This window comes from Staurois parvus, unplaced genomic scaffold, assembly GCF_062004578.1.
Source record: "Staurois parvus isolate SC_StPar_1 unplaced genomic scaffold, SC_StPar_1.0 ptg000030l, whole genome shotgun sequence".
NCBI lineage: Eukaryota > Metazoa > Chordata > Amphibia > Anura > Ranidae > Staurois > Staurois parvus.
Genome location: NW_028317826.1, coordinates 2273108 through 2299474, shown reverse-complemented (window position 1 = coordinate 2299474; position 26367 = coordinate 2273108). Strand labels below are relative to the sequence as shown.

Sequence of the window (26367 nt, the reverse complement as noted above, 5' to 3'; positions counted from 1 at the left end):
CACCGGCCTCCTTTAGTAGGCTCCATGCACACGGGGTGTTTTAATAACGCTGGTATTGTTAGCTGTGTAAAGTCACATTAAAAACTTGAGCTTTTTAGTGTTTTTGAATTGGCATTTGTGGTTTTTAGCGAGCTTTTTTGGCTAAAAAAAAAAAAGTTAATCTTTTGGTTTGCCATTTTTTTTTAACAGAGCATTTTTACAGCTTAAAAACTCTAGAAACCCTCTAGTCCTGGGTTTTTTTTTTTCAGCCAAAAACTGCTGATTACTGTCTGTGTGCATGGACACATAGGGTAACATGCTGGGGAGTTTACTGGCTGTAGAAAAAAATGCCAAAAGCCAAAACAGCCGCTGTAAAAACATCCAGTGTGCATGAGGACTTACCTGTTCAATTGCTTGGTAACACAAATTGCTAATCAGCGAATCGCATGGAGCAACTCAATGCATTTAGGCATCTAGATGTGGTGAGGCTAACTTGCTGAAGTTTCAGACCGAGCATCAGAATGGGGAGGAAAGGGGATTTAAGTTACTTTGAACTTGGCGTGGTTGTTGGTGCCAGACAGGCTGGAGTATTTCAAAAACTTATGATCTACTGGGATTTTCACACAGCCATTTCTAGGGTTTACAGAGAATGGTCTGAAAAAGAAAATATCCAGAGAGTGGCAGTTGTGTGGACAAAAATGCCTTGTTGATGTCAGAGGAGAATGGGCAGACTGGTTTCGAGATGATAGAAAGGCATCAGTAACTGAAATAACCACTCATTACAACCAAGGTATGCAGAATATCATCTCTGAACACACAACACGTCGAACCTTGAAGCAGATGGGCTACACAAGCTGAAGGCCGCATTGGGTGCAACTCTTGTCAGCTAAGAGCAGGAAACAAAGGCTACAGTTTGCACAGGCTCACCAAAATTGGACAATAGAAGATTGGAAAAAACATTGCCTGGTCTGATGAGTCTGGATTTCTGCTGCGACATTCAGATGGTAGGGTCAGAATTTGGCGTAAACAACTTGAAAACATAGATCCATCCTGCCTTGTATCAACGGATCAGTCTGGTGGTGTCATGGTGTGGGAGAAATTTTCATGGCACACTTTGGACCCCTTTGTACCAATTATGCATTGTTCAAACACCATGGCCTACCTGAGTATTGTTGCTGACCGTGTCCTTCCCTTTATAACTACAGTGTCCCTATCTTATGATGGTTCCTTCCAGCAGGATAATGCACCATGTCACAAAGCTCAAATCATCTCAGACTGGTTTCTTGAACATGACAATGAGTTCACTGTACTCCAATGGCCTCCACAGTCACACCAGATCTCAATCTAATAGAGCACCTGGGATGTGGTGGAATGGGAGAATTGCATCATGCATGTCAAAATGCAAAGACACAGCTAGAGACCCCTGCATCTACATATTGATGTGAGGCTCCTTTTTTTTTTTCTTTCTTTAACCTACTGGTTGAAGGAAAAAAACCTCAGCATGTGTATACCCTGCTTTAGGTTACTTGTCTGACTTGCCCTTTCAGTTTGCATGATCCAAGTACACTTACTGGCAATGTTTACACCAGAACATGAGCAATAATCACATAATTTAAGGAACCTTTCTGATAAATGATTAGGCACTATTTTAAGAGTGCCAGTTGCTCAGAGTAGTATTGTATAATTTTCTTCTTCTGAAGTCTCAAATACAGTATCCAAATAGGCCATTTCATTGTTGGAACATCAGATTTTATACAGATACAAATAGAATGAGGTTGCACCAGGAATGTCATGCATTGTCTAGCTAAATCATAATTTGTCTGAGCATGGCTTTAGATCAGAAAGAGGCAGGCTTCCTGTTCATGTTCTGGAAGAGATTAATACTGCAGGTTATGATAGCATAGACCTCTGAAAGACTTCATCCCTGGTTAAGTTCCCCACTTACCAAAGTAGTGTAAAAAGTGATTGATGGCCTGGTAGCTTCCAGACTGTAAAAACTGTTTGCCGCTGTCCTTGAGTGTGTTTGATGGGTAATAGCAAAGCCTTTTATAAGAATTACAGCTACTGGCTTGACAGTCAGAAATAAAATAGCTGCTAGCTCTGTCCTGGTCTTTATTTCACCGTGTTCCTGTCTGCCTGGGAGTCGGAGCAATCCTACTTCTTAAATTAACCCTTGTATACCCCCCAAACTATTGCTTTATGTTGTTCAGGGGACAAAATCAGAGCTTGTATGGAAATACTGTTTTTTTTTTTTTTTGTTTTTTTTTTAATCAGCCTTTCAAGGTATCCTGTGATTTATTAGCAAACACATTCAGGGTTGTTGCAGTGTTTACGTACACAGATTTGTAGATTCTACTTGACTGTTTTCTCTAACATACTCATTCATACCTTTGCACAGTGAAAAATGCTGTATATGTGATCTGGTCCATTACGGTGCTTTGGGCAGCCCATTCAAATGAATATGTTCCCCTAATGCAACAATACAGTATGTTAATGAGTGAGTGTTTACTGCAGCACACTGGTGTGAGGAGACTCAGTCACACAGCCATATTGATTTATGCAGGATCTTGCTGGTACACTATTGATAATTACATCTCCCCTGAATGAGTCAGTCATGTGGCAGTGGTGTCAATGCTCAATATCCTCGGCCTTCAGGCACTAAGAATTGACCCAGGTCATTGTGCACATGTGCTGCCGCTGCATGAAAGACATTCACAGCTAAGATGTAAACATCAGTACTGTATAATCAGAGGTGGCAACAATGCTGCCTAAATATTGATACATGTCGGCCTAAGCAGTAGTGGAGGCCAGTTGGGCCCATGTACGCTGTATGCATGTAAACATTAGCGCACACACTAGCATGCAATGAAAACGTTGGTCCAGATATGGACTGAATTTTTTAATATATTTTTTTTTTTTCCCCTCAACACAGCACAACATTGTGAATCGCCCCCTAGCCTATGCTGTTGTCAACTAAACTGGTACCCTATTTGCATTGTTGGGGACTGTGTGAGCCCTAACTGTGCAGAACATTGACTAAAAATATAAAACAAAAGTGTATTGCAGCTTACTGTTTCTAAGATGTGATGGCTGCATGAGTTTCCTGGTTTAAGATCTTTTTCCTTTTTTCTTTTCTCCCAATCCGCCCCCTGCACCCCTGATCATCCCACTTCCTCCCCCCCCCCCCCCCCCGTGACAGCAGGTGGGGAATATTCTCCCCGCACCCACTGCCACATTTTGAAAATAGCATGGCTGTGCGGGGCTCTACCCACACAGGTGCATCATTCACTCATCACTGTCTGTGAATGACAGAACTACAAGTACCGTCAGCGTAATGAGTGCACTTGTAGTTTCTTCACAAGCCCTGCAGCTTGTAAACAGTCGGTCCGTATCAGAGGTACGGGCTGAAGGCTGTAGAACTTGCCTGCAGGAGCCTGACATTGCACCGATCTACTGATCACAAATGCAATGTTTTTCAGGCTCCTGAGGGAAAAGATGATAAATGCTAATTTTTTTTTTCTGCAAAAGTATGTGCATTTATTTTTTGTTTCCAAAAGGCGAATTTAGCCTACTTGGACTACTATCCATCTCTTCTTGTGATCATGGGACAGGCACTAGGTCTGGTGTCTATGGTTCTGTGTTTAGAATACATTCTCAGTGTGCACTTTAGGCTTCTTTTGCTTGGCAGCTTTGACTGCTGGTCCTAAAACTTTAATGTTTAGTCCATCCAAATGTATTTGTGAACAGATGCTGGGGAGTTAGTGTGCCAGTGAAAGAAATATTGAAACTCTAGTTGCTGACTTGTTTTTAGACCTGTTGGCTTTGGGACTGTCATCCTGATCCATAGCTCTGTGCTTACTAAGTCACTGAACTGGAATTATCATGAAGACTTGGAATAAAGGTTTGCTGTGTTTGCTGTCTTTATGCTTGTTTCGCATCAGTGACTCAAAAAGAAAAGGAAAAAAAAAAAGAAATCTCTACCTCCATCTTTTAAAGCTGATTTCCATGTTTCATTCAACTTTAAATGCTTTGTTCGGAACAAGCTCAAACAAACCGTTTTCCTTCACTAGCAGTTCTTGTGGCTGTGTGTGCTGTATAAAATGTGTGTGGCCTCAGCTACATAAAGTATACAGTGCGTGTTCTAGTAGCAGAACAAGGGCTCCTGAATGGACACAGAGCAGTGGCTCGGGAAGGAGCCTGCTTGGGTTCCCCCATAGCAAGCTGCTAGTTATGGGGGCAGCAGGGCCTCGGAGCGTCGATGGGGGACCCAAGAAGAATAGGATCGAGGCTCCTCTGTGCAAAACCATTGCACAGAGCAGTTAAGTTTGACATGCTTGTTATAAAAAGGCAGATTGTTTTTTTTAAAACACTTCTCGCTTTCTACAGAGTAGGTAAGAGCTAAGCGGAAAAAACCCATTTGGCATTCTATACATTTTAACCAAAGTTCTGCAGCATCTCCTTTCTATGAGTTTGTTTGGATCTGTGTTCTTGTCTGATTCAACTTTTACTTTAAACACAAGTCTGTTGTCTATACTTTAGTTGCCTCTTATGAAAACCTTTCCAGAGAGTCTTTCATTCCCATCTGTCCTGTGCCAGCAGTGACATATGTTCTGTGAGGTCCAGGAAGCGGCCCATGACACCAAGATTTCAGTGTAATTTTTTGCTCTCTGCTTCTCAGTCACTAAAGTTATTTAGGCTACACACGTGCACACACAGCTCTGGCGTTTTCTAGTTCCTCGTCACCGCTCCGCCGGCTCCCTTCTGAAGCCATTAATTTCTCTCGGCTAATGGAATTTCATGCTTTCACTCCAGACACTCTTATCGTCGGGCTCTCCATTCCCCTAGCCAGAGAGATGCTTAATGCTGCTGCATCCAGGAATTAATATTGCTGCGGCTGATCAAGCTTTTATCTTGCTTTTTTTGTTTTTTCAATTTTCATGGAAAAGCAATCACACTAGATTGTGAGAGAAGATGCAAGTATATATAGTATGTGGGTTTTTTTTTTTTTTTTTTAATATAAATCCAGTTTGGTCATTATGAGGTTACCCAATTTAGATGGTTTCTGTGGGTTCCTGTGTAAAAGCAGCGATCTGGTATTTGATTTGTGATTTGATAAGTGTGACAGATTGTGTGCATTGAGAGAGCAGTCGTACTGAAGTCAGTGTGGATCAAGTAGAGCTGAAGAGAGAATGTCCAGGGAATGGACAGACCAATAGGTAAACTTTTATGTTGTCCAGCAAACACTGTTGTGGAAAGAACGTTCAAAGTATTTCCATTGAAGTGGGTCTAGCATCAACTATTTTTTTTTTTTTTTTCTTTCATTTTAAGTGCATGCGTGGTAAGTGCAATGTTCACATAATTTTTGACACCCTATGTCAGAGGTGTCCCAACTTTTTCATCATGGGCCTCATCAGCATTATGGTTGCCCTCAAAGGGCCGGTTGGATCTGTAAGACTAGATGTCCAGAACACTCTATCTCCCCATTCCCCTTCTTTACATCAGAAGTCATGTGCCCTCCATCCTCCTTTACATCCCCCTTTTCTTGTGCTGCTGCTGGGACGAAGCTGGGAAGCAGTGCAGGGTCTGGAGGAGGACCAGAGGAGGACTGAAGTCTGCTGAATGCTGAGAATAGTGGGTGCTGCTTACTGCTGGGATGAACCTTTCTGAGGCTGCAGGAATAAGCACAGGATCTGTCAGAGGAGTTATGTTCTCCTCTCTTCTGCTGACTGCTGAGGCAAGGTGGGGGTGGAGACGAGGGGGACACAGCAGCTGCAGGAGGTGCAAGAGCATAATGAAATGGCCTGGTGGGCCAGTATCAGCCCATGGGCCTTGTGTTTGACACATATGCCCTATATTAATCTGCACAGATCAGCGAAGGCTCGCTGCTGGGGCACTGAATATTCATTTTCCTCATGCCTTGTTGACACCTGATTTGAGGTGTGTTGCAATGCGCATTTCTGAAATGCTGAAAAAAATTTAAAATCACCTATGGGAAGAAAAACAGTATACTCTCCTCTCCCCCTGGCTTTCACCTGCAGCACCTAGGCTAGGGTGTCCTTCTTGTGGAAAGAGCCTGGGGGATAATGAGTAGCCCAGATCTTGTGAGAAAATGGTTCTGTATTGTGCTGGAGCGTTGTCGTGGGAGATTCGGAGTAGTTTGGCATCCCCTGGATCTTGTCGGAAGAATGATGGACTTTTTTTTTTTTTACCCCCACAGGGGCTTTCTACATTTTTGTCAGCATTTATCAAAGTGGATTGCAAGGTCCATATTAAGATTTCTATATAGAAGAAATCGCAAGGAACTTAAAATGGTTGCTTCCAGGAATATCTTTGCTGCAGTTTATAGCGGCAAAGATTCCTAGATGAACAGTTTTCTGTATATAGAGAGTGAAGCTGACTAGTGTGCTACAGTTTCTGAATCACTAAAGCTTTGAGTGGATAAGACTGTACTCTTTTTGTATACATTTGTAAGGCCTACTTTTCAGCTTTGGCTGGAGTTCTGCTTTAATGACTGCAGAGAAGTGTGTTTATATGACTACTTGTTGATAACCTTCTATGTGACAATAGTTGTGGAGTGCTTCTTCCTTTGATGGAATATATATATATGTGATATATATAAAAGTTCACTTTGTACATCTGTCTCGTTTTAAAGCAGTTATGAGTAGTCTTTGTTTTTGGAGTTGGTTCCTGTAATTATCGCAGGCGTTGCTCAGCAGCGGATAGTGGGCCATTTGTTTTCATCCATCAGTGTCCTTTCATTTCATACAGCATTCTGCTTCCCTCCTCCGTGGCCTTTAACGCACAACACCCCCTCAGGATTCATTTTTTTTTTCTGCCTGTAATTAAGCATAATTGGGTAATTAAGGCAAGCTTTTGATTTTTTTTTTTTTTTTTTTTTATAAACATGGATGAAGGTAAATTGAAGCTCCAGAGGACATTGTGTGTATCTTCTTGTGACTGTAATTTTCAGTTTGCCCAAGTAGAGAGAACTCCTGAGTGAAGAACCGGGGGCTACACACGGGGTCTCACTCCAGTGTAAGCAGTGGGAACAGCTGCTGTTGGATCTGACTTTGTGTCTGTTCATTGGACCAAATATTGGTGATTAGCTTAATTAACTCAACTTTCCATGCCGTGCATTGCCTGGCCGTTTGGCAACAAACGTGTGCACATAGATATGCCACCGCAATTACTTTTACTTTTAATTCTTAGTTGTTCCCTCTAGGCTGTTGGCATTCTGTCAACTGTTGGCAAATGGAGGACAGAGATTCTTTGGGGCCTCTGTTGGCTTGCAATGTTTTGCTTAGATTGCAGAGTTAAAGAACAACTCTAGTTTATACAACTGTGCTACAATTTTTAGATCAGGATTTGTAGTTCCTTTAACAAAAGGGTATAACCATGCAGGCTCTGGATCCCAAGATTATTTTGTGCCCCAAACACTGTCATTATTATTATGCAGGATTTTTATAGTGCCAACAGTATGCGCAGGGCTTTAGAACACGAGTTCAGATAGTACAGTTACAGTACAATTCACTACAGGTGGAATCAGAGGGCCCTGCTCATTAGCGCCTACAATGTAGAAGGATCTTTTGATCCAGTACATCCCTCTACCAGGTTATATTATGCCCAGTGTTTAACCCACTTCCTGTGAGCCCAGGGCATGAAGGGCATGTTCCTTTTGGCGAGTAATAAAGCTGCCCTGGGCTCCAAGGAGAAAAATGCAGCAAGAAGATGGAGGCTTAAAAACATCATGTGACTGTACCTAAGGCAGCTACTAAAATTTGCGCATTAAGAAAAACAATTCTAAAAAAAGCCTGCCAAGGAAGAGGTTTGTTGCTCTGGTTGGGGGATCTGCCCAACATGGAGTTGGATTTAAGGAAACCAAGAAGTCCTCAAGTAAACCATCTCAAACCCAACACTGGTACCAGGGGAATGTGGAAGCAGGCAGCCCCCCAACCACCTGCTTCCATCTGACAGGCAGGAATCTGCCTGTCAGTTTTATACATAATCCTGGTGGCTTCAGCCCCCCGATTGTGTATAAAACCCCCTGCTGTCAGGTCGGCATGACGTATATACAGGACATCATTGCCTACTTAATTTGCTCCCCAGAAGAAGAAAAATAGCTTCCAAAATGTGTTGGATGATTCTCTACCTACAAATCACCACTTTTTTACATCAGGGTTGTGGGCTACTGAGATGTTCACGCTGTGTCAACATTCTATAGTGTTTTATATTACAGCCACTAGTGTTTTTAAGAGATGAACTTTTATTATTTTGTTAGGATAAAGATTAAGATGTTGTTTTTAACACAGTAGTGTCCTGTTTTTCCATTTAAAGTCCCATTTTGGGGGTTCACAGCATGATTTTGGTTCTTTTATAGCAGAAGAGACATTGCCTGTCTGCAATAGAAAGCCTGCCTGCTCGCAGTTTATAAATGTGGGAATTTAGTTACGCTGTAAAGTGAGTCTAAAGGCTATTTTTTAATTTTTTTATATGTTTATACTAACCTGCTGTGTGCAGTGGTTTTGCTCAGAGCAGCCCAGATCCTCCTCTTCTCGGGTCCCCCGCCAGCACTCCTGGCACCTCACTCCTGTCGGGTGCCCCCACAGCAAGCAGCTTGCTATGGGGGCACCCACTGCTCCATGTATGCATACACATGCAGAGCCGTGGCTTGGCCCTGCCCCCATCTCTTCTCATTGGCTCACTGGTTGTGATTGACAGCAGTGGGAGCCAATGGCTCCTGCTTCTGTTTCAGCCAATGAGAAGGAGTTCCAGGATAGCCGAGAGTCCAGTGCACATGACTGGATCGAGAGGAGGCTTAGGTCAGTATTATGGGGTGCTTGTGGGGCTGCATGAAGGTAACAAACTTTGAACATTTAGAACCACTTTTAACTCTTCCCTTACCTAAATACTTTTAACAGTTGTAAACTTTTTTTCCTGCTAGAATTAATTTCTCTGCCAAGCACAAAGTCTCTGCACATAGATGAATAGTACAACATAGTGGTTGCATGTTAAAAATCCCAGCAGCTTTAGTAGGGTAACAGGAGCAGATATTTCTGTATGTAGTTTACTTTTTTTGAGTTTACAGTTCCCAAAATTAGGCAGTTTCATAGTGGAGCAATGTGTAAAGTGGGGCCTTGTCTGAAATATGGAGCAAAGGTTGTACTGATGTGGAACACACTGCAGAAACAAAACCAGCCATTTCTCCCATCCGTTAAGATTTGGACCTCTCCTCTCTGCTGAAATTGGGGCATTATAGTTGCACACAATAGGAAATCATATATGTATTGTTGGAAATAGTATGAGTGGAAAGCTTTTTACCTGCATAGTTAAGAAATTGCCTGTGACTGCCATATAGTTTTTTTTTTCTTCTTCTTTTAAAATGGTGTTGTCATAGAGATGCATTAATGGGAAGCTGGTAACTCCGCACCCTGTATATACCCGTTGATCTGGAATGTGGATTTAGTAGTTCTGCTGACATTTCACAAGTGCCGCAAACTGAAGCAGCCGGATTCATACTGAACCTCATCAATTAAAAAATGAAAGAAAAGTAATGTGTTTAAACTAGCCAGATTAAAAAAATATATATTTTTTTCTTCTAGATAGCAGATGAAAGGTAACTTCTATTTGTTATGAACAATGCCACTACTGCAGTTTATATTCATTTGGTGCCACAAAGTGTTGGATAGCATTCACGGACAACCATACTTGCAGTTTAAAAAGTAAGGTATAACAAAACTCCAAAGCTGCAGAATAGTCATTTTCCTACATAGTACTTCCCAGGTTTCCAAATCTAAAGGGACAAACCCTTTCCTTTCCAAGTCAGTACCGTGGCAAGATACAGCCTCTGAATCTGCAGAAGGCAGAAACCTTTTCTGAAAGGCCGTATTCTAGGCTTCATAGGTTGGCAGAACTCCCTACATGCACACCAACTGCTGGATGTTTGGCAAATTTTACACCCTCAAGATGGGGACTACTCTTACCACTCCTTGTTTCCATGGGTCATGCATTAAAATCGACTTTTTCCTGCTAAGACATGCCTCCTTTCCTATGATCGCCAGATGCAGGGATAGACCATATCGCTGTATTGGACCAAGCTTCGGTCTGTGTGGAATTGCAGCCCTCTCCACGCCCAAATCCTTGGCTTAACGCCTGAATGAAGCAACAATATAAAATTCTGAAATCAATTCAAACCTTGTTTAGATCAAAAAAAGTTTTCAGTTCTTTGACAAACATATGAGAGACTCTTACTAATCCTATCATTGCTGAGGAACTGCTATCAGCTGTTTCAACATCCCCAAATGGTAAAGTTCCCACCATGATGGTCTCACGATGATATACTACAAAGCATTCCTACCCCATTCCTAACATGCTATTTTTTGAAAGCCTTCACTGCAATCATAGAAGGCCACTCTCTACCCCCAGACATGCCAAGTGCCCAAATTACAGTCATACCTAAGCCCAAGAAGAACCCCCTCTTATGCTGTAGTTACAGGCCCCTTTATTAACCTGTGTCATGAAACTGTTCTCTAAAAAAAAAAAAAAAAAAAAAAAAATCTCCAGACATCTTAGCCCAGTACTCCAGCATATCATTTACCCAGATCAAGAAGGTTTTGTCCCACTAGGGAATTAAAGGACAATACCATATGCACGATTGTTGTATCCAAAGCCAGGCATGTGTCCTCCCCTGTGCTTCTGTTGTCTACCGACACATAAAAAGCATTTGATCGGGTAGATTGGACTTTTATGCTTCATACCTTAGCTCACATGGAAATACCAGAACTTGTGCTTCTATGGATCAAGGCTGTTCACTCCACACCACCTGCTACTGTTCCCATTAATAGCCAATACTAGTCCCCCTTTACCATCAATAATGAGACAGGACTGGGCTGCCATTTACCGTCTCTGGTTTTTGATTTTACCCTTGAACCCTTTCACAACACATTCTTTGGACCTGACACATTACTGGTCAGCCCACCCGTGGCTATCACCACAAGGTCACAGCTTACATGGACTATCTCCTTTTTAATATTACATATTCACTTATTTCTTCACCCTCCTTGCTTCTGTAATTCTCGACTTATAGTTCACTCTCAAACTTCAGAAGTCAACTTACAAAAATCAAGGCCTTAAACATTTCTCTGGATGACTCTACCTTTAAAGGCCCTCTGCTTTAGTTTCCCATTCCAATGAACACCTCAATCTATAGAAAGCCTAGGCACATAGATCCCAGCATATCCTAGTCAAATATTAAGGTTAAATTACCTCCCTCTTGTGTCCTTACGGAAAGACCTGAGCGTTTCATTTATCTTCGTTTGGGAGGTGTACGGTCTTAAAAATGAATGTGATGCTCCGGCTGCTATACTTACTCCACACATTATCTGTATTTGTCCCATGTTTCGCCTTTCTCTCAAGGTCGGAATTCATGAATTTTTTTTTGGCAGGGCAAAGCATCTCATAGTAGAGACGTCTTGGTCAGGCCCAAAGTAAGAGGAGGTGTGGGTCTTGCCTGACCATGCAGTCTACTACAATGTAAGTGCACATGGCACAAATAGACTGGTGCAGACATTGTCCAAGCTGTGGGTCTCTCTAGAAAAGAACTACTCTTCTGTACTGTTAGCCAGGTTACTGTGGGCAAGACAATGTTCCCCTAAATCTTTACTCAAACACCCACTAATCGTTCTGACACTGTGAGCTGGAAAGAGCTTTTTCTCCTAACGTTTGTAATTTCCCTTCTCCCGTGACTACTGTGGGATACCTAGAGTGCTTTCTAGGACATTCAAATACAATTTTCCACTCATGGGAGCTGAGAAGTTCCTGACAGCGATGGAGTGGATCAACTCTTCTGCCATTCCTGCCAAATGTGGAGTCCCTGAGATTGATATCTGTTGCCATTACCAGTTACCCCATTTTTTTGCACTCCTTACATTTACAGCCGTACAGGTGCCATATAGAACCTGCGCGATCACTCCCCTGGGACCGGCAGCTGCAACATACAGCTACCCATTGAGATGAATTAGTAGATGCGGCTATGCGTAGTTATGTGCTGGGGGTTGCTTAAAGTGGAACTTAACTCTCTCAATCCGCATTGACTTTTAATCCTTATGCTGCTAGCGTTAGTGAATAGGAACAAATATAATTACTTGTGTTTAAACTTTTTTTTTTTTAAATTTCTTCAGTTACTTCTTATTTTCCTGCCTAGGCAAATGATATCATCTATCCCAGCAGTCTTCAGGAGGGGAGGGAGGGGTCTCAACGCAGCCAGTGCCTGAGCTGAAGGCAGATGGATTCCAGAAAGTAAATGCTACATCTGCCCTTACTCAAGATGGCAACTGCCAGAAATGCCAGGGGGTGTTTTTCAAAATGATTTCTCAGCAAAATAAAGCATGGAGACATAGATGGATGGATGAGTTTGCTTTGAATATTAGCAATGAATTAGAATTTTTGGTTTGTGGTGCTCAGATGCAGTGTAGTTCCACTTTAAAGGATAAGTTCACATTTGGAGCGTGACATGTTCCAGCTCCTGCAGCTCTCCCCTCTCACCCCCTTCTCCCTGTGACAGCGGGTGGGGGAATCTTCTTCCTGCACTCGTCACCGTTTCAAAATAATGCGGCTGTGTGGTCTCCTCCCTTTCAGCTGTATCATTTATCCAGTTTCCTGTGGATGAACGCCTTCAAGTACGCTCAACCAGTGTGGAGTACGCTCAGCCATTGTGGCTGACCGCTTGTAGTTGTCAATGAACTACCAGGGTGCATGTGAGTGATCTGGATTCCATTAATACTGCCTGCCCATACTAGGTTCTGCAGGCTCCAGAAAACAAAATAAATGCACATTTTATGCATTTTAAAAAAAAAAAAATTATATATATATATATATATATATACAAACAATGTATTATAGAAGACCTGATTTGCATCTGAACCAGCCAACAAAGTTTTACTATTTCTGCAGTGAAATATGTTTGTTGTCCTACAAATAGGACCTATTGGTAGCCATACCTTATGCTTGAAGCATATCCAAACCTAAAAACAAAAATATTGCCAGAAATGCATTGGCACCACCTGTGAGCTGAAAAGGTACACACCTTATCTATTTTGTGAAAACTACGGATCCCATCAGCCCACCATTTGAGGGAGATAAACATATCCAGCCTGTGTGGCAACTATGGCTCCTTCCTAAGAGTGGAGAAATGATTGTAGCCATGTAAGAAGTGTTATGTCATGGGATTGCCAGGTGAAAAGCGAATGAAGCCAGCACATCTAATGACAGTCTGCAATATCATGCTTTTTTGTTTTTACAGCATCTTTCTTTAATCGTTCCATAGTGAGTAAAAGGGTTTTATAATAGAATTGTATAGCCCTTGTCTCATAGCCTGTAGCACATAGTGGATGTGCACCACATTGTTTTCAGCTCTGCTGGAGGCGAGCGTCAGGTTTGAATTGCAGGTCACAGGAAGTGAGAAATCTGAAAGCCTTTCCAGTGGCTGTGTAATAAGCATTGTATGGCTCTGTTAACACGTGCAAGGCCCCTCCTGACATGCATGCACACATGTATCTTTCTCGGGTAGACTTGTGCTTTCACTTATCACATTATATACATTTCCCTTGGTATGTGATATTATTTGCTTACACATGCTGTGCTGCTTTAGTAATCTTGCCACACACACAATGGATTCTTACAACTCAAGTAACCAGCTTTGATGGCGATCATTGCAAATATGTCTAGAAGCTGCTTTCAGCCAAAAGGTGTCTTATATGGAAATGATTGACTTGAGCTAACTAGGGCCTTTTAACCAGTACAGCACTAGAGCAGTTTTTTTTTTTCTTTTTGGCGCATATGTAAAAATCTCCATTTTTGGTCAAACTACTTAAATCCCAGAAAATCAAATGTTTAGTGAAAGCAGAGGCCTTGTAGAATAAAGATAGTAATTACAATGTTTTATGTTGCCAAAAAAAATTTAAAATAATTTTATTGCACAAAACCACAATATCCAGTTTTTTGGTAAAATATAAAAGAGGGTCGAGTAAATAGATACCAAGCATACCTAATCTTAAAATTGTGTTCATCTGTGGTATTGTGAAAAACATTAGTACCCAAAATTCTCCATAGGTGATGCTTTTAAAGCCTTTGCAGCTCATTACTTTAGGGTTAACTGAGAGCTCAGACTCTAGAATTATTGCTCTTACTCTGGTCACAGCAATACCTCACATGTGGGTTGTGATCGTCGTTTACATACACATGCACCCTGGGCGCACGTTTACGTTTTATAGGTGTGCAGGGCAATGGGCATTACAATTCATTATTGTTTTGCTTTTTATTTTTATTTAACTTTTTTTGCCATCACAAGGTGTTCAAGCCCCCATGTTATAACATTGTGCAGGTGACAGGTACTCTTTAAGGAGACATTGGGAGATGTAATAGACCCCATTGTCTCCCCTGCCCTGCAGCCTCTACATTCCTCTATCCATGCAGTACAGGTGAAATAATGTCATGCTGTGACTATTTTATTTTAACAACCATCCCCACTGGCTGTCAAAACACTCGAACAGCAACTGCATCTGATTGAATGGAACTGCTGATGGACAGAAATGTGTTCAGCGGGCTACTTGAACAAACATCGACTCAACGATTGACTTTTGTTGAACAGAGCGAGGCTGACAGGGCTCCACCCCCTGAGCGATCTTCGGCTAGTTCCTCATTCACACAGTGTATGCAAGTTGTAAGACAATGTGCAGAGCTAATTGCGCATGTGTTTTTAAGTGATCCCTTCTCCATAGCGCCTCCTATGGGTTGGATCTGAGCACTGACTTTATTTTGTTTTGCTTATAAACAATGTCCTTATTCTCCAGAAATAACCATATACCGTATTTGCCGGCGTATAAGACGACCCCCCTACTTTTCCTGCTAAAATTTAATGTTTGAGCTATACTCGCCGTATAAGACTACCCCTCTTCCAATGCACACCAGTGGCAGGAATAGTGCCCCATCATTGGTATCAGTGGCAGGAATAGTGCCCCATCATTGGTATCAGTGGCAGGAATAGTGCCCCATCATTGGTATCAGTGGCAGGAATAGTGCCCCATCATTGGTATCAGTGGCAGGAATAGTGCCCCATCATTGGTATCAGTGGCAGGAATAGTGCCCCATCATTGGTATCAGTGGGAGGAATAGTGCCCCATCATTGGTATCAGTGGCAGGAATAGTGCCCCATCATTGGTATCAGTGGGAGGAATAGTGCCCCATCATTGGTATCAGTGGGAGGAATAGTGCCCCATCATTGGTATCAGTGGGAGGAATAGTGCCCCATCATTGGTATCAGTGGCAGGAATAGTGCCCCATCATTGGTATCAGTGGCAGGAATAGTGCCCCATCATTGGTATCAGTGGCAGGAATAGTGCCCCATCATTGGTATCAGTGGGGGGAATAGTGCCCCATCATTGGTGTCAGTGGGGGGGAGGAATATTGCCCCATCGTTGGTGTCAGTGGGGGGGAGGAATAGTGCCCCATCGTTGGTGTCAGTGGGGGGGAGGAATAGTGCCCCATCGTTGGTGTCAGTGGGAGGAATAGTGCTCCATCATTGGTATCAGTGACACCAATGATGGGGCACTATTCCTCCCACTGACACTTGCTGACCCTGTTCTCGTATGGTGCTGCTGCAGCCAGCATATGTGGTTGCAGCAGCACCTCTACACTGACCACTTACCTGCTGGTCCTGCACTCGATTTTCGCAGGGCCGCTCGGCTCCACCCCCTTGCCGGTGATTGGCCGCCTGTGGGCCTTTCCTGAGCTACTGTTCTGGCGGCCAATCACTGGTGAGGAGGCGGAGCCGAGCAGCCGCACGAACATCCAGTGGCCAAACTGAAGGGGCAGCCGCGCTTCCTGGACCGGAACCAGGTAAGAAACAGCCGCTGCCCACCCCTGTACTTAGTGTCCCTTCCATTGGGGGAAGGGGGGGGGGGCGGCGGCGGCAACGCGCCGCCCCCCTAAAAAGTGTCAGTATGCCGTATACCGGCGTATAAGACGACCCCCGACTTTTGAGAAGATTTTCAAGGGGTAAAAAGTCGTCTTATACGCCGGCAAATACTGTACATCCCCTACTTATTGGCAATGCAATCTAATTTTCATGACATTTTTTTTTTATGCCTCCTTGTAATGTCTGTGAGCTCCCGAACCTATCCTCACTTCTGCCTGTTTATAAAAAGCAGTGCACGTTAGTTGTGGTCATCAGCATATGCACACTTCAAATCCCATCGCCCTAGTCCATCCCAGGAGTGAGTAAGAGGGTGGGCTACATTCCTGCATACAGTGGTACCATGGAGAATGAACATAGCCACCCTATAAAAGGAAGTCTGGTCAAAGCAGCGAAATATAAAGCAATTATGAGAGGCTGTCTGACATTATTCATGACGTCCCCAGGAGCTGCTGGCTTGTAGTCTTCCTGCCGCCACTGACATAAGATCAACAGTCAACCTAGCTGACTTTATCTCATACGTTTTTGGGCTGCTTAAAGTGACACAATTCTGATTTAAAAAGGAAAAAAAAATATATTCAAGTACAGTTGTGTCCAAAATTATTCAACCCCCACTGAAATTGAGTGTTTTGGCCAGTTTGACATTGCTTTTGATCATTCAGTCATCTTGCTTACATTTACATTAAAGAGGCACTTGTAGGTCAGACAAATATAACATAACAGTTATAATGAAATAACCACAAATGTCTTTTCTGTGCTCACAGCATTATCAGTTTTATTCAACCCCCAAGTGACATTCAATCTTAGTACTTAGTACAGCATCCTTTTACAGTTATAACAGCTTTTAAACGTGAAGCATAGCTTGACACAAGTGTCTTGCAGCGATCTACGGGTATCTTCGCCCATTCTTCATGGGCAAAGGCCTCCAGTTCAGTCACATTCTTAGGCTTGCGCACTGCAACTGCTTTCTTTAAGTCCCACCAGAGGTTCTCAATCGGATTTAAGTCTGGTGACTGCGATGGCCACTCCAAAATGTTCCAGCCTTTCCTCTGCAACCATGCTCTAGTGGACTTGGAGGTATGCTTGGGATCATTGTCCTGTTGAAAGGTCCAACGTCTCCCAAGCCTCAGGTGTGTGACGGACTGCATCACGTTTCCATCCAATATCTCCTGGTACTGAAGAGAATTCATGGTACCTTGCACACGCTGAAGCTTCCCTGTACCTGCAGAAGCAAAACAGCCCCAAAGCATGATTGACCCTCCACCATGCTTCACAGTAGGCAAGGTGTTCTTTTCATCATAGGCCTTGTTCTTCCTCCTCCAAACATAGCGTTGATCCATGGGCCCAAACAGTTCTAATTTTGTTTCATCAGTCCACAGAACACTATCCCACAACTTTTGTGGTTTGTCCACATGGCTTTTGGCATACTGCAGTCGACTCTTCTTATTCTTTGGAGACAGCAAGGGGGTACGCCTGGGAGTTCTGGCACGGAGGCCTTCATTACGCAGTGTGCGTCTTATTGTCTGGGCTGAAACTTCTGTACCCACATCTGACAAATCTTTTCTCAGTTCCTCAGCAGTCACACGGGGACTTCTCTCCACTCTACGCTTCAGGTAGCGCACAGCAGTCGAAGTCAGCATCTTCTTTCTGCCACGACCAGGTAGCGTTTCAACAGTGCCCTTTGCCTTGAATTTGCGAATGATGCTTCCTAAGGTGTCTCTTGGTATGTTTAACATCTTTGCAATCTTCTTATAGCCATTGCCCTTCCTGTGAAGAGAAATCACCTCTTCTCTTGTCTTCCTGGACCATTCTCTTGCCTTCACCATGTTTGTAACCACACCAGTAAATGTCTAGAAGGAGCTGAGTATCACAGTCATTTTAAAGCTGCCTAATTGGTGCTTATTATGCTTGATTGCTGCTCGGTGACATCCACAGGTGTTTTCAATACCTGATGGAAAGCACCTGTATGAACCTCTGTTCTTCAGAGTGGTAGTCTTTAAGGGGTTGAATAATTGTGGCAATGAAGAAACCACATAAGAACCATTTACTACTGTATTACATAAACAATTGATGTCATTTTAGTTGCATTTGGGTAGTTACAACGTCCTTGTAGGATTTGATTCTGAATACAATTCCAAATGTACACTATAGTCCCTAAACCCCTTTACAGCATTGGGGGTTGAATAATTTTGGACACAACTGTATCTTTTCTTAATTCAAAAAAGAACCTTTTATTCTCAGCCTCCTCCAAAGTCTTTTTTTTTTTTTTTTTTTTTTTTTAAATTCATGGGATGAGCAATGATGCCTGTTTGCCTACACCTCTCTCCTCCCCTTGCTGTCCTCCTTAAAAAAAAGTTGCTAGGTTGACTATTTGCTTCCTTGATTTAAGTTGGACATGCTGGCATGTCTATAGTTGGTGGGAAGCATGAGACTGCTATAGTCCAGAGATTTAGCTGCTCACCTTCTGCTTGCTGTAATTTGAAGTGCAATTTCACATGCTAAAAAAAAAAAAATCAGTGGATATATTTCTTAAATACCCCTTCAATTATCTGCCTTTTTCTCATGCTTGATTGGCTTTATCTTTCCTTGTCACTTTGTGAAGCAATAAAGATACATTTACCTCTAAAATACCCCTCGATTATTGAACCAGAGCTGTGGAGAACTGCAGAGAAAATTAATATTGATACAAAATTCTACAATATATGTGCTATAAACAAGCATTAAGACTTGGTTTACACTGCTGTGAACTTGCTTGTGATGTGCTTGCTGTGATTTCCTTGCAACTTGCTGCATTTCTGCGTTAACATTGCAGTCTATGACACTAAAAGCAGCACCAAAGACACAGAATAGTGCAGGAACCTTTTTTTTTTTTTTTCTTTCTCGCTGAGACTTGGGTTGCATTGATAAAGATGGCACCCATTGAAATATGTTTTGACTTGTCATGCGACTTTGTGTCACAAGTTTCATAAGTTGCATCAGTGTGTATTGGGGCTAGATCCAACCTAAGCAGCCAAGATCTTCACAGCCATATAAGGTGATAATAATTGAGGCCCCTAATTTCTTAGTCTTAAACCAAAGGTTTATACCAAGTATTTCTCTATATTGTATCCCTCAAGCCTCTGGATAGGGCCATCAAACTGATGCGTTCATTTTTGGATGAAGTTGTACATTATGACCAGAAAGTGGCACTTTGCTTATGGCAGTTGGTGCACCCCTGAGTAGCTGGAAATGTTCATCCAGGATTCTAGGGTCACCTATTATAAGTTCTTATGGTGATGATTTTGCTATAATTTTTTTTTTCCCCCATTGCTTATTTTTTAGTTTTAATGGACATCTAGTAATTCTACATGCAATGTAATGATAAAGGTCGACCAAGCAGAGATCACTCTGTTTTATCCCTAGAGTTGACTGTAGTATTAGAAACTCAGCACTGTATCAGAATCACAATTTGGAGTATTTCTCCAACCCAGTTGAATGGAAATCCATTATCATAGCTGGAGCGCCCACAGACATGGAAATCAATAGTGCTTTGTTAGCAATGAAACGTTTTCTTGCATGACTAGCTCCGATAGATGAGACCTCTGTTACTTGCCATATTGCAGGGCTCCTCTGGACAGATTTCCTATCACTAACTCTCTTGTAGTTTGCTGGAGATCGTGATTTTTCACCTCCACATGTCTTTGTTTTGGAATCGCGGTCTATGTATGTATTTTTTTTTTTGCTGAAAAATTAGCTACTTTTATGTTTGACAAGTTTTCACCCTTTTAATAATCATTACTTCCTGGTTTTTGAGATGTGACCAGCTAGGTCTTCAGTATGCCTTTTTGTACTTTGTAGTTTTCGCCAGACAATAAGATTTTTTTTCTTCTGGAACCAGATGGACAGAATTTTCATTAAATTGAAAACCAGGTTGAAAAAGTCCCGTGACCTCTACATTACACTGAGATTGTAGAACAACTCTAGAGAGATGCTCTACAAGACTCGTTTTGGCAAATATAGCCAATTTTGTGTACCAAAGGGAAAAGAAAGGAAAATCCCTCCTAATTCCTCTGATCGCACAAAGGATCAGTTCTCTGGGCTCAGATATTCCCTTATCATTCAGTTAAAAAAATAGTCTGCTCTTATCATTTGAGTTTTTTCCATTTACAACCCAACATTCCACTTTATTTACCGCCATACTATAATTTTGTGTATAATCCATTAACAGGAACACACACAATGAGTGATAGGGATGCCTTTTCTACCTTCTTTAGAATGCTAGTTGCCTGGCTGTCATGTTGATTTCAGTGTCTTTAAAGTGACTGTCCCGAGAGAAGTATGGGGCTGCCATTGCTGGTCTCCTTTGAAACTGCTAGTTGCCTGCCATTGTCTAACTTAAGTATGTTAGTCACCTGGAGCAAGCATGCCGTATGACTAACTGTCAGAGACATGTCAGAATTCCATATTTTAAAGCGGAGCTCCAGGCTTCCTCCAAAAAATTAAGTCAGCAGCTACAATTACTGTAGATGTTGACTTTTAATATACGGCCTTTTACGTGTCTCGGGGGTCCAGTGATGTCCTGTCCTGAGCCAATTCTTCAATCTGCTTTGGGTGCTGGCACTGGCATCTTCAGTAAGGGAAAGCAGAAGTGAAGACTTGCGGCTTCACAGCCAGTTTCCTGCTGTGCTTTGTGAATGGGCTGCAGTCTTCTGAGACCTGTGAAGTGTTCCAGAAGGCTGCGGGGGCTAGAAGGGGGGTTGAACTTCTGGCTCAGGTCACCGTGGTGATCTGACCCGGAAGTGGGAGCAGGCACTTGTCAAAACCACATTATTATTATTCAGGATTTATATAACGCCAACAGTTTGCTCAGCGCTTTACATACACAAAATAGCAGTTTGCATGCAAGGTAGAACACAAGAATAGGTGTAGGGTCATTGACAAGGGATGCCTGTGTGTTTTTTTTTTTTTTTTTGTTTTTTGTTTTTTGTTTTCATCCTGGATTGGGTAGGGCTATGTCTTCTCTCCTTTCTGCAGGCAGTACTCTCCATTACCACTAGCTGAAGCTCAATGAAAGGCAAGAGACGAATGGCCACAAATTTATGCCAATATAAAGTCCTTTCGACCTTTTTTTTTTTTTTTTTTATTTTTTTTTTTATTTTTTTTTTTTTTTTGCCTGTAGTAGTGGTGGAAAGCAGCTACTTTACCAAGAGAAGATATAAGCAGTTGTTTTCCTAGATGGAACTCCCTATGCCTGGAACCTTTTTTCACCAGCAAAACGGTCACTCTGTGCGGTTGATTTGGAGCAGGATGCTAAGACAAGTGCAAATAAAGTTTGTTGAGACACACTTACCCAATAATTCTGGGTACACTGGGTATACTTCATTACCCAATACTTTTTTGATGGCATTCCTTTTTTTATGCATGAGTGTTGCATATCAGGTTTAAAATATAACCAAAGGCAAACTTTTTTTTTTTTTCTTGGTTAGGAGGGATTAGACCACCTGTGAGGTTTTTTATTGCTGTCTGTGTAACGGTTAGGGAGATTCACTCTCCCTACTTTTTCTGTTTACCGTTATTACTGAAAGTGAAAAAATCCCAAATTTTGGGTTATTCCCAGAATGGTAATAGAGGAGAAATCTTCCGATGGGGACAATGGCTCTGGTGAGAACCAGAGACTCCCTAACTTTGGGGAGATTTCCATTACCTTCCTGCTTTGGCTATGGGCAGGAAGGTAAATGTCCCCAATGGGACACAATTGGGGAAAAAAACTGACAGGTGTTATAACCTTCCCTTACTCTACCCAAATGAAAGCAAAATGGTTTTCCCTTTAGCTCTACTTTTAAGAGCGCTTGGCATTTACTTGGACATTAAAGTTTACTTAACCCCCTTGTACATCTCACCATTACCTATCTGCCCATCTGATCAACTCTGCTTTCCTTCTTAGTTACTATGTAAATACAAAGCTTATTTTGCATGTGTGTGTCTGCTGATAGGCCAGGTTGGCACCAGTTATTTAATATGTGGAAGACCAACAGTAGGTGCACCATTACATTGAAATTTAGATGTTATCCCATAAGATTTCAACATCTGGAAGGAATGCTAAGCTGTGACCTCCGAGGTGCCTTTTATGTGGAGTTACTCTGGCTGCTCACGTAAGAGGTTGGATCTTCATGTCCACACATGGCACATATACGTACATGGGTGGCAAAGGTTTATTTGCCGAGAGCATGCTCACTTTGCCCTGATCATTAATGGCAGCAAGCAGTGGATTCTTACATTAATGATCAGAGAGGGGAAGTAACTCAAGTGTATTTTTCATCTGTTATTAGTCGGTAATTGTGATGCTTCCTGAGCGCTGTAAGCATATCCCTCTGTTTCTTGGCAGGTGGTGTTGAAGATCATTAAGCACTATCAGGAGGAGGGCCATGGAAGTGAGGTGGTACAGGGCGTTCTGCTTGGACTTGTGGTCGACGATCGGCTTGAAATTACAAACTGCTTTCCATTCCCACAACACACAGAAGAGGACGCAGAGTTCGATGAAGGTAACAATGTTGATAAAAGTGGCTTCCCCTTCAAAGGAGACCGCCAGCACAAATAATCACATTTGAACATATACACCTAGTTCATACACCTAAGGCACCATCCCTGTATCCATCAAGTCTGAAGGACAGTATAAATGTTCACTATGTGTCCTGCTTCTGCTATCCCTCAGCAGGTCATAGCTAAAGGAACTTAGCCAATCAAAACCTAGGCATTAAATTGAGCTGATTAGGTGAAGAGTGGATGAACCTGAATTTTGCTCATCTTGTGAAAGGTAGATTGGCTTACTTCCACATACTACTTACTACATGCAGTGAGACTTCCAATACATAACTACATCTTATTAAACATGGAATGTAATGTAAAGTATATTTTATTATCCTGCTGCCAATGCAGTTTTACAAATTTGTACAAAGTCTTGGAAATTTTCAGTGGTTCAGAGTACGTAAATGATTCTCATGCCTACATGAAGGAAAAATGGATAATTTACCTAGTGAAAATTATACAGAGTATTTCAGCACTATAAAACTAAGGGTGCACTCACATTGGCAATTTTAGAGTGCCAATAAAGTATGCTTGGTGTCTTGTACCTAATAAAGCTTACTTGTTGGTACAGTAAATATCTCTTTAAATGTGCACACTTTAAGAGGTGTAGACTAGTTCTGCAGCTGGTGACATCACTGCCACATGCGCAACACATTCTCAATGGATGGCATACTGCGTATGGGGTCCCTTCAGATAGCTGTGCATTCACGGGAGTGATGTCTTTGGAGCTCAGCCATTCAAATGGTCAGAGCCCTCGAACCCGGAAGGAAGACTGGGTGAAGGTGGAAGCCCTGTTAGCAATGCCAACATGGTACCTGAGGGCTTCCTTTTATTAGGTAAGTCTTTCAAAATGTGCTAGAATGTGATGCATACTAGCATATCATGACATTTACTTGTAGGGGGAAATTTGTTTTATTTTTTTTTTTACTTTTAGTGTTTAATACTGCTTTAGCCAAGTCCGGACACGGTTTATACCCGTGGGCCAGTTTGTTTGTGTGATGTAAGTGCTCTAAACCATTCCCAGGGTGGGTAAGTGTTCTGTGCCCAGGACCAATAAGAAGTAGTGGTCTCAGTGGTTTACTTGTGGTCTGGTATGATTTGCTTCAGCGTGAGAACAGTACACTGCAAAACACTCTCCATATATTGGTGAGTATAGAAGCCGGAATCGCTGTGGTTTGGTTCGCAGGGGTGAAGATGTAAGTGTGATTAGGAACACTTATAACCTAGTATGAGTGCAGAGAAGTGGGGGGCAATCAAAGTCAGACATGGTTCAGCTCAACTGTGCCCAGTATTAGTGCACCCTAAGACACACGTACGTACACACACACACACACACACACACACGCGCACACGTACGTACACACACACACGCGCACACGTACACACACGTACGTATGCACACACACACACACACACACACACGCGTACGTACACACACACACACACACGTACGTACACACACACGTACGTGTACACACACGTACATACATATACACACACGTACATACACACACCTACAACGTTGCTTGTTTAGAACCTTCACATGGAGAATTTTTCTGGGAAAATCTTCATGCAAATGTGTGTGATGGGAAGTGTTACAAGCTAAAAGTGTATAACTTGTGGGGAATCTTGCTTTTCAAGGACACCATTTTAAGGATCTCTATCTCCACAGAATGAGAGGAAACCTGGGTGGATGTTGCTAAGCTGCACATCGGTAGGCAAAAGGGTTTCAGTTCACATCACTGACTGTGTTCTGTTCAAATGTACAGTTTGCTGATCTTATCAAACGCTGTCGGACTCTCAGCAAACCTTGCTGCTGTATCTGGAGTGCATTGTGTGATTGATACCCTTGTGCACTTCCCTACAGTGCATTGGAGAAGAGTGAGTCTGTGCATGACCTGTCCCTATATGCCCAGCTTCTTCTCCCAGGTTGTGACAGCACAGGGATGCTGGGGGGACAAGTCCGCTGTAATTTCCCTGTTGGCAGACTTTTATGCACTGTGGAAAATACACTCGTTAGTCCCACACGCACGCATACACCGGTGCAGACAACGCACACGATCGTCAGATCACGGGCGGTAATTCTAGCACTAGACCTCTTCTGTAAATCTAAAACTGTGATTTGTAAACTTTTAAAGCATCACCTATGAATAGTAAAATTTACATAATTTGTCGCCACTGCACGGGCGTGCTCAATTTAAAAGCATGACATGTTTAGTTTCTATTTACTCGGTGTAACATACTCCTTATATTTTAAAAAAAATTTGGTTATGTATTGTGTTTTTTTGCTATAGAATCCAAAAAGTATATTTTTTTGCCAAATATTGCTTTGACGATGGCTACGCAAATACTGTGTGACATAAAGTGCTTTTAAAAACATATATAATGTTTGGGGGTTCTAGCAAAAAAACCCAAAAACCTGATTTTAAAAAAGTTTTTAAACAAAAAGTGCCAAAAATGGATAACAAATAGAAAATCAACACACATGGGTAATTTGCCAAGCTTCATTAAAGCTTTAAAAAAAAGCCTCATTGAAGCATCACCAAAGCATCAAAAACACATAAAAAAACGCGGTAGGCACGTTAATGTGCATTAAAATTTAAGCAAGTGTAAATGAGCCCTAAATATGGTGGATTCATTAGTTTTTTTTTCTTTTTTAGGCTTTTTCCTCTTATTTTCAGCTGATGGTCAGTAAAAAAAAAAAAAAAAATTCTTAGGGCAGCTCTAGTCTGTGGAGAAGCCCCCCCTGGACAGCAGCATTGTTTGAATATAGTTTTTTTAGGAAACAGCCACAGATTGAATAGCAAGTCTGTCTATCAGCCTGCTGTAAAGGGGTTCTGTCTCTCTGGAAGCAGAGGTCTCTCTGCAATGATCCAAAACAACATTTGCGGAGTCAGAAGTAGAAATTTGCCACTAGCGGGTTGAATGCACTCCTGCAGATAGACCACTGCTTCCACAGTGAATGCATGGATCCTTCTCTACAACATGCTTGCTGGTGACAGGCTTTTCTTCTCAGGCTGTGGCTGCACTCTAAAGAAAACCAACTGAAAATGGACTTTGAAAAATTTTGTCTTAAATCATCATTTAGCTAATTTTAGCTGAAATTTGAATTGGGCTTTGCTAATATCACAGGTAGCCAGAGCACCAGAGAAGATTACAGTGCTGCTTTATTTGTATGGACAGTTTCTATTTGGTTTGTCTTAGATCCTTTAAAGCTGTTGTCTGCTGTCCTGAATGGGTCCTGAATTCTCCCGCAGTCTATACCTGGGAGGAATGGTAATCTCCTGATTCCACCTTTGGGTACCCGTGGGTATTTGAGGCTTTCCTTGTCGCTGTCCTGAGCTAGAAGACTTGCCGCATTATGTAACCAGGCTGGGTAGGCGAGGAGGGTAATAAACCTGAAGGGTTAATAATGCAGCCAAGGAGACAATGATAAAATCAGATTTGAAGAAGAAGAAAAAAACCCCTGCTGCTCAGGATTTAACAAGAGTAAATCAATTTACCTCGAGCAAACTGCAGTACATGCTGCGCGGTGTGATGTGACAGAATGATAAACAGCCTTTTCTCCTACTGCAAACAGTCTTTGTTTTTTGATGAATGGATTAAAAATTTTAAGTGGTTTACAGCATTGCCGCGTTGGGCTTTATCTTTCTGCTCATCTAGAGGGCATCGGGCGTTGTCTTGCCCAAAACCTTCCAGACTGGAAGAAGTTTGGATAACTGGCTTGGCCTTTCCTTAGCTTGCCCATGTTGGCTGTGATAATCCGAAGTGATTTTATGGAAATTGTTGCTCCGAATACTGAGGGGAATTTGCGATTTGTCCAAAAGTGATTAGCCTTGTTAGAGAATAACTACAGA

At 42.2% G+C, this 26367-nt stretch overlaps 1 protein-coding gene across 1 annotated transcript in view; it reads left to right on the top strand.

Annotated features, from left to right (window-relative positions):
* EIF3H (eukaryotic translation initiation factor 3 subunit H) overlaps nt 1-26367 on the top strand; it is a 230832-nt gene that overhangs the window by 50744 nt on the left and 153721 nt on the right. Inside the window, exon 2 of the mRNA XM_089659037.1 lies at nt 22311-22467. Coding sequence (XP_089515163.1) covers nt 22311-22467 — 157 coding nt within the window. The remainder of the gene's footprint in view (nt 1-22310; nt 22468-26367) is intronic.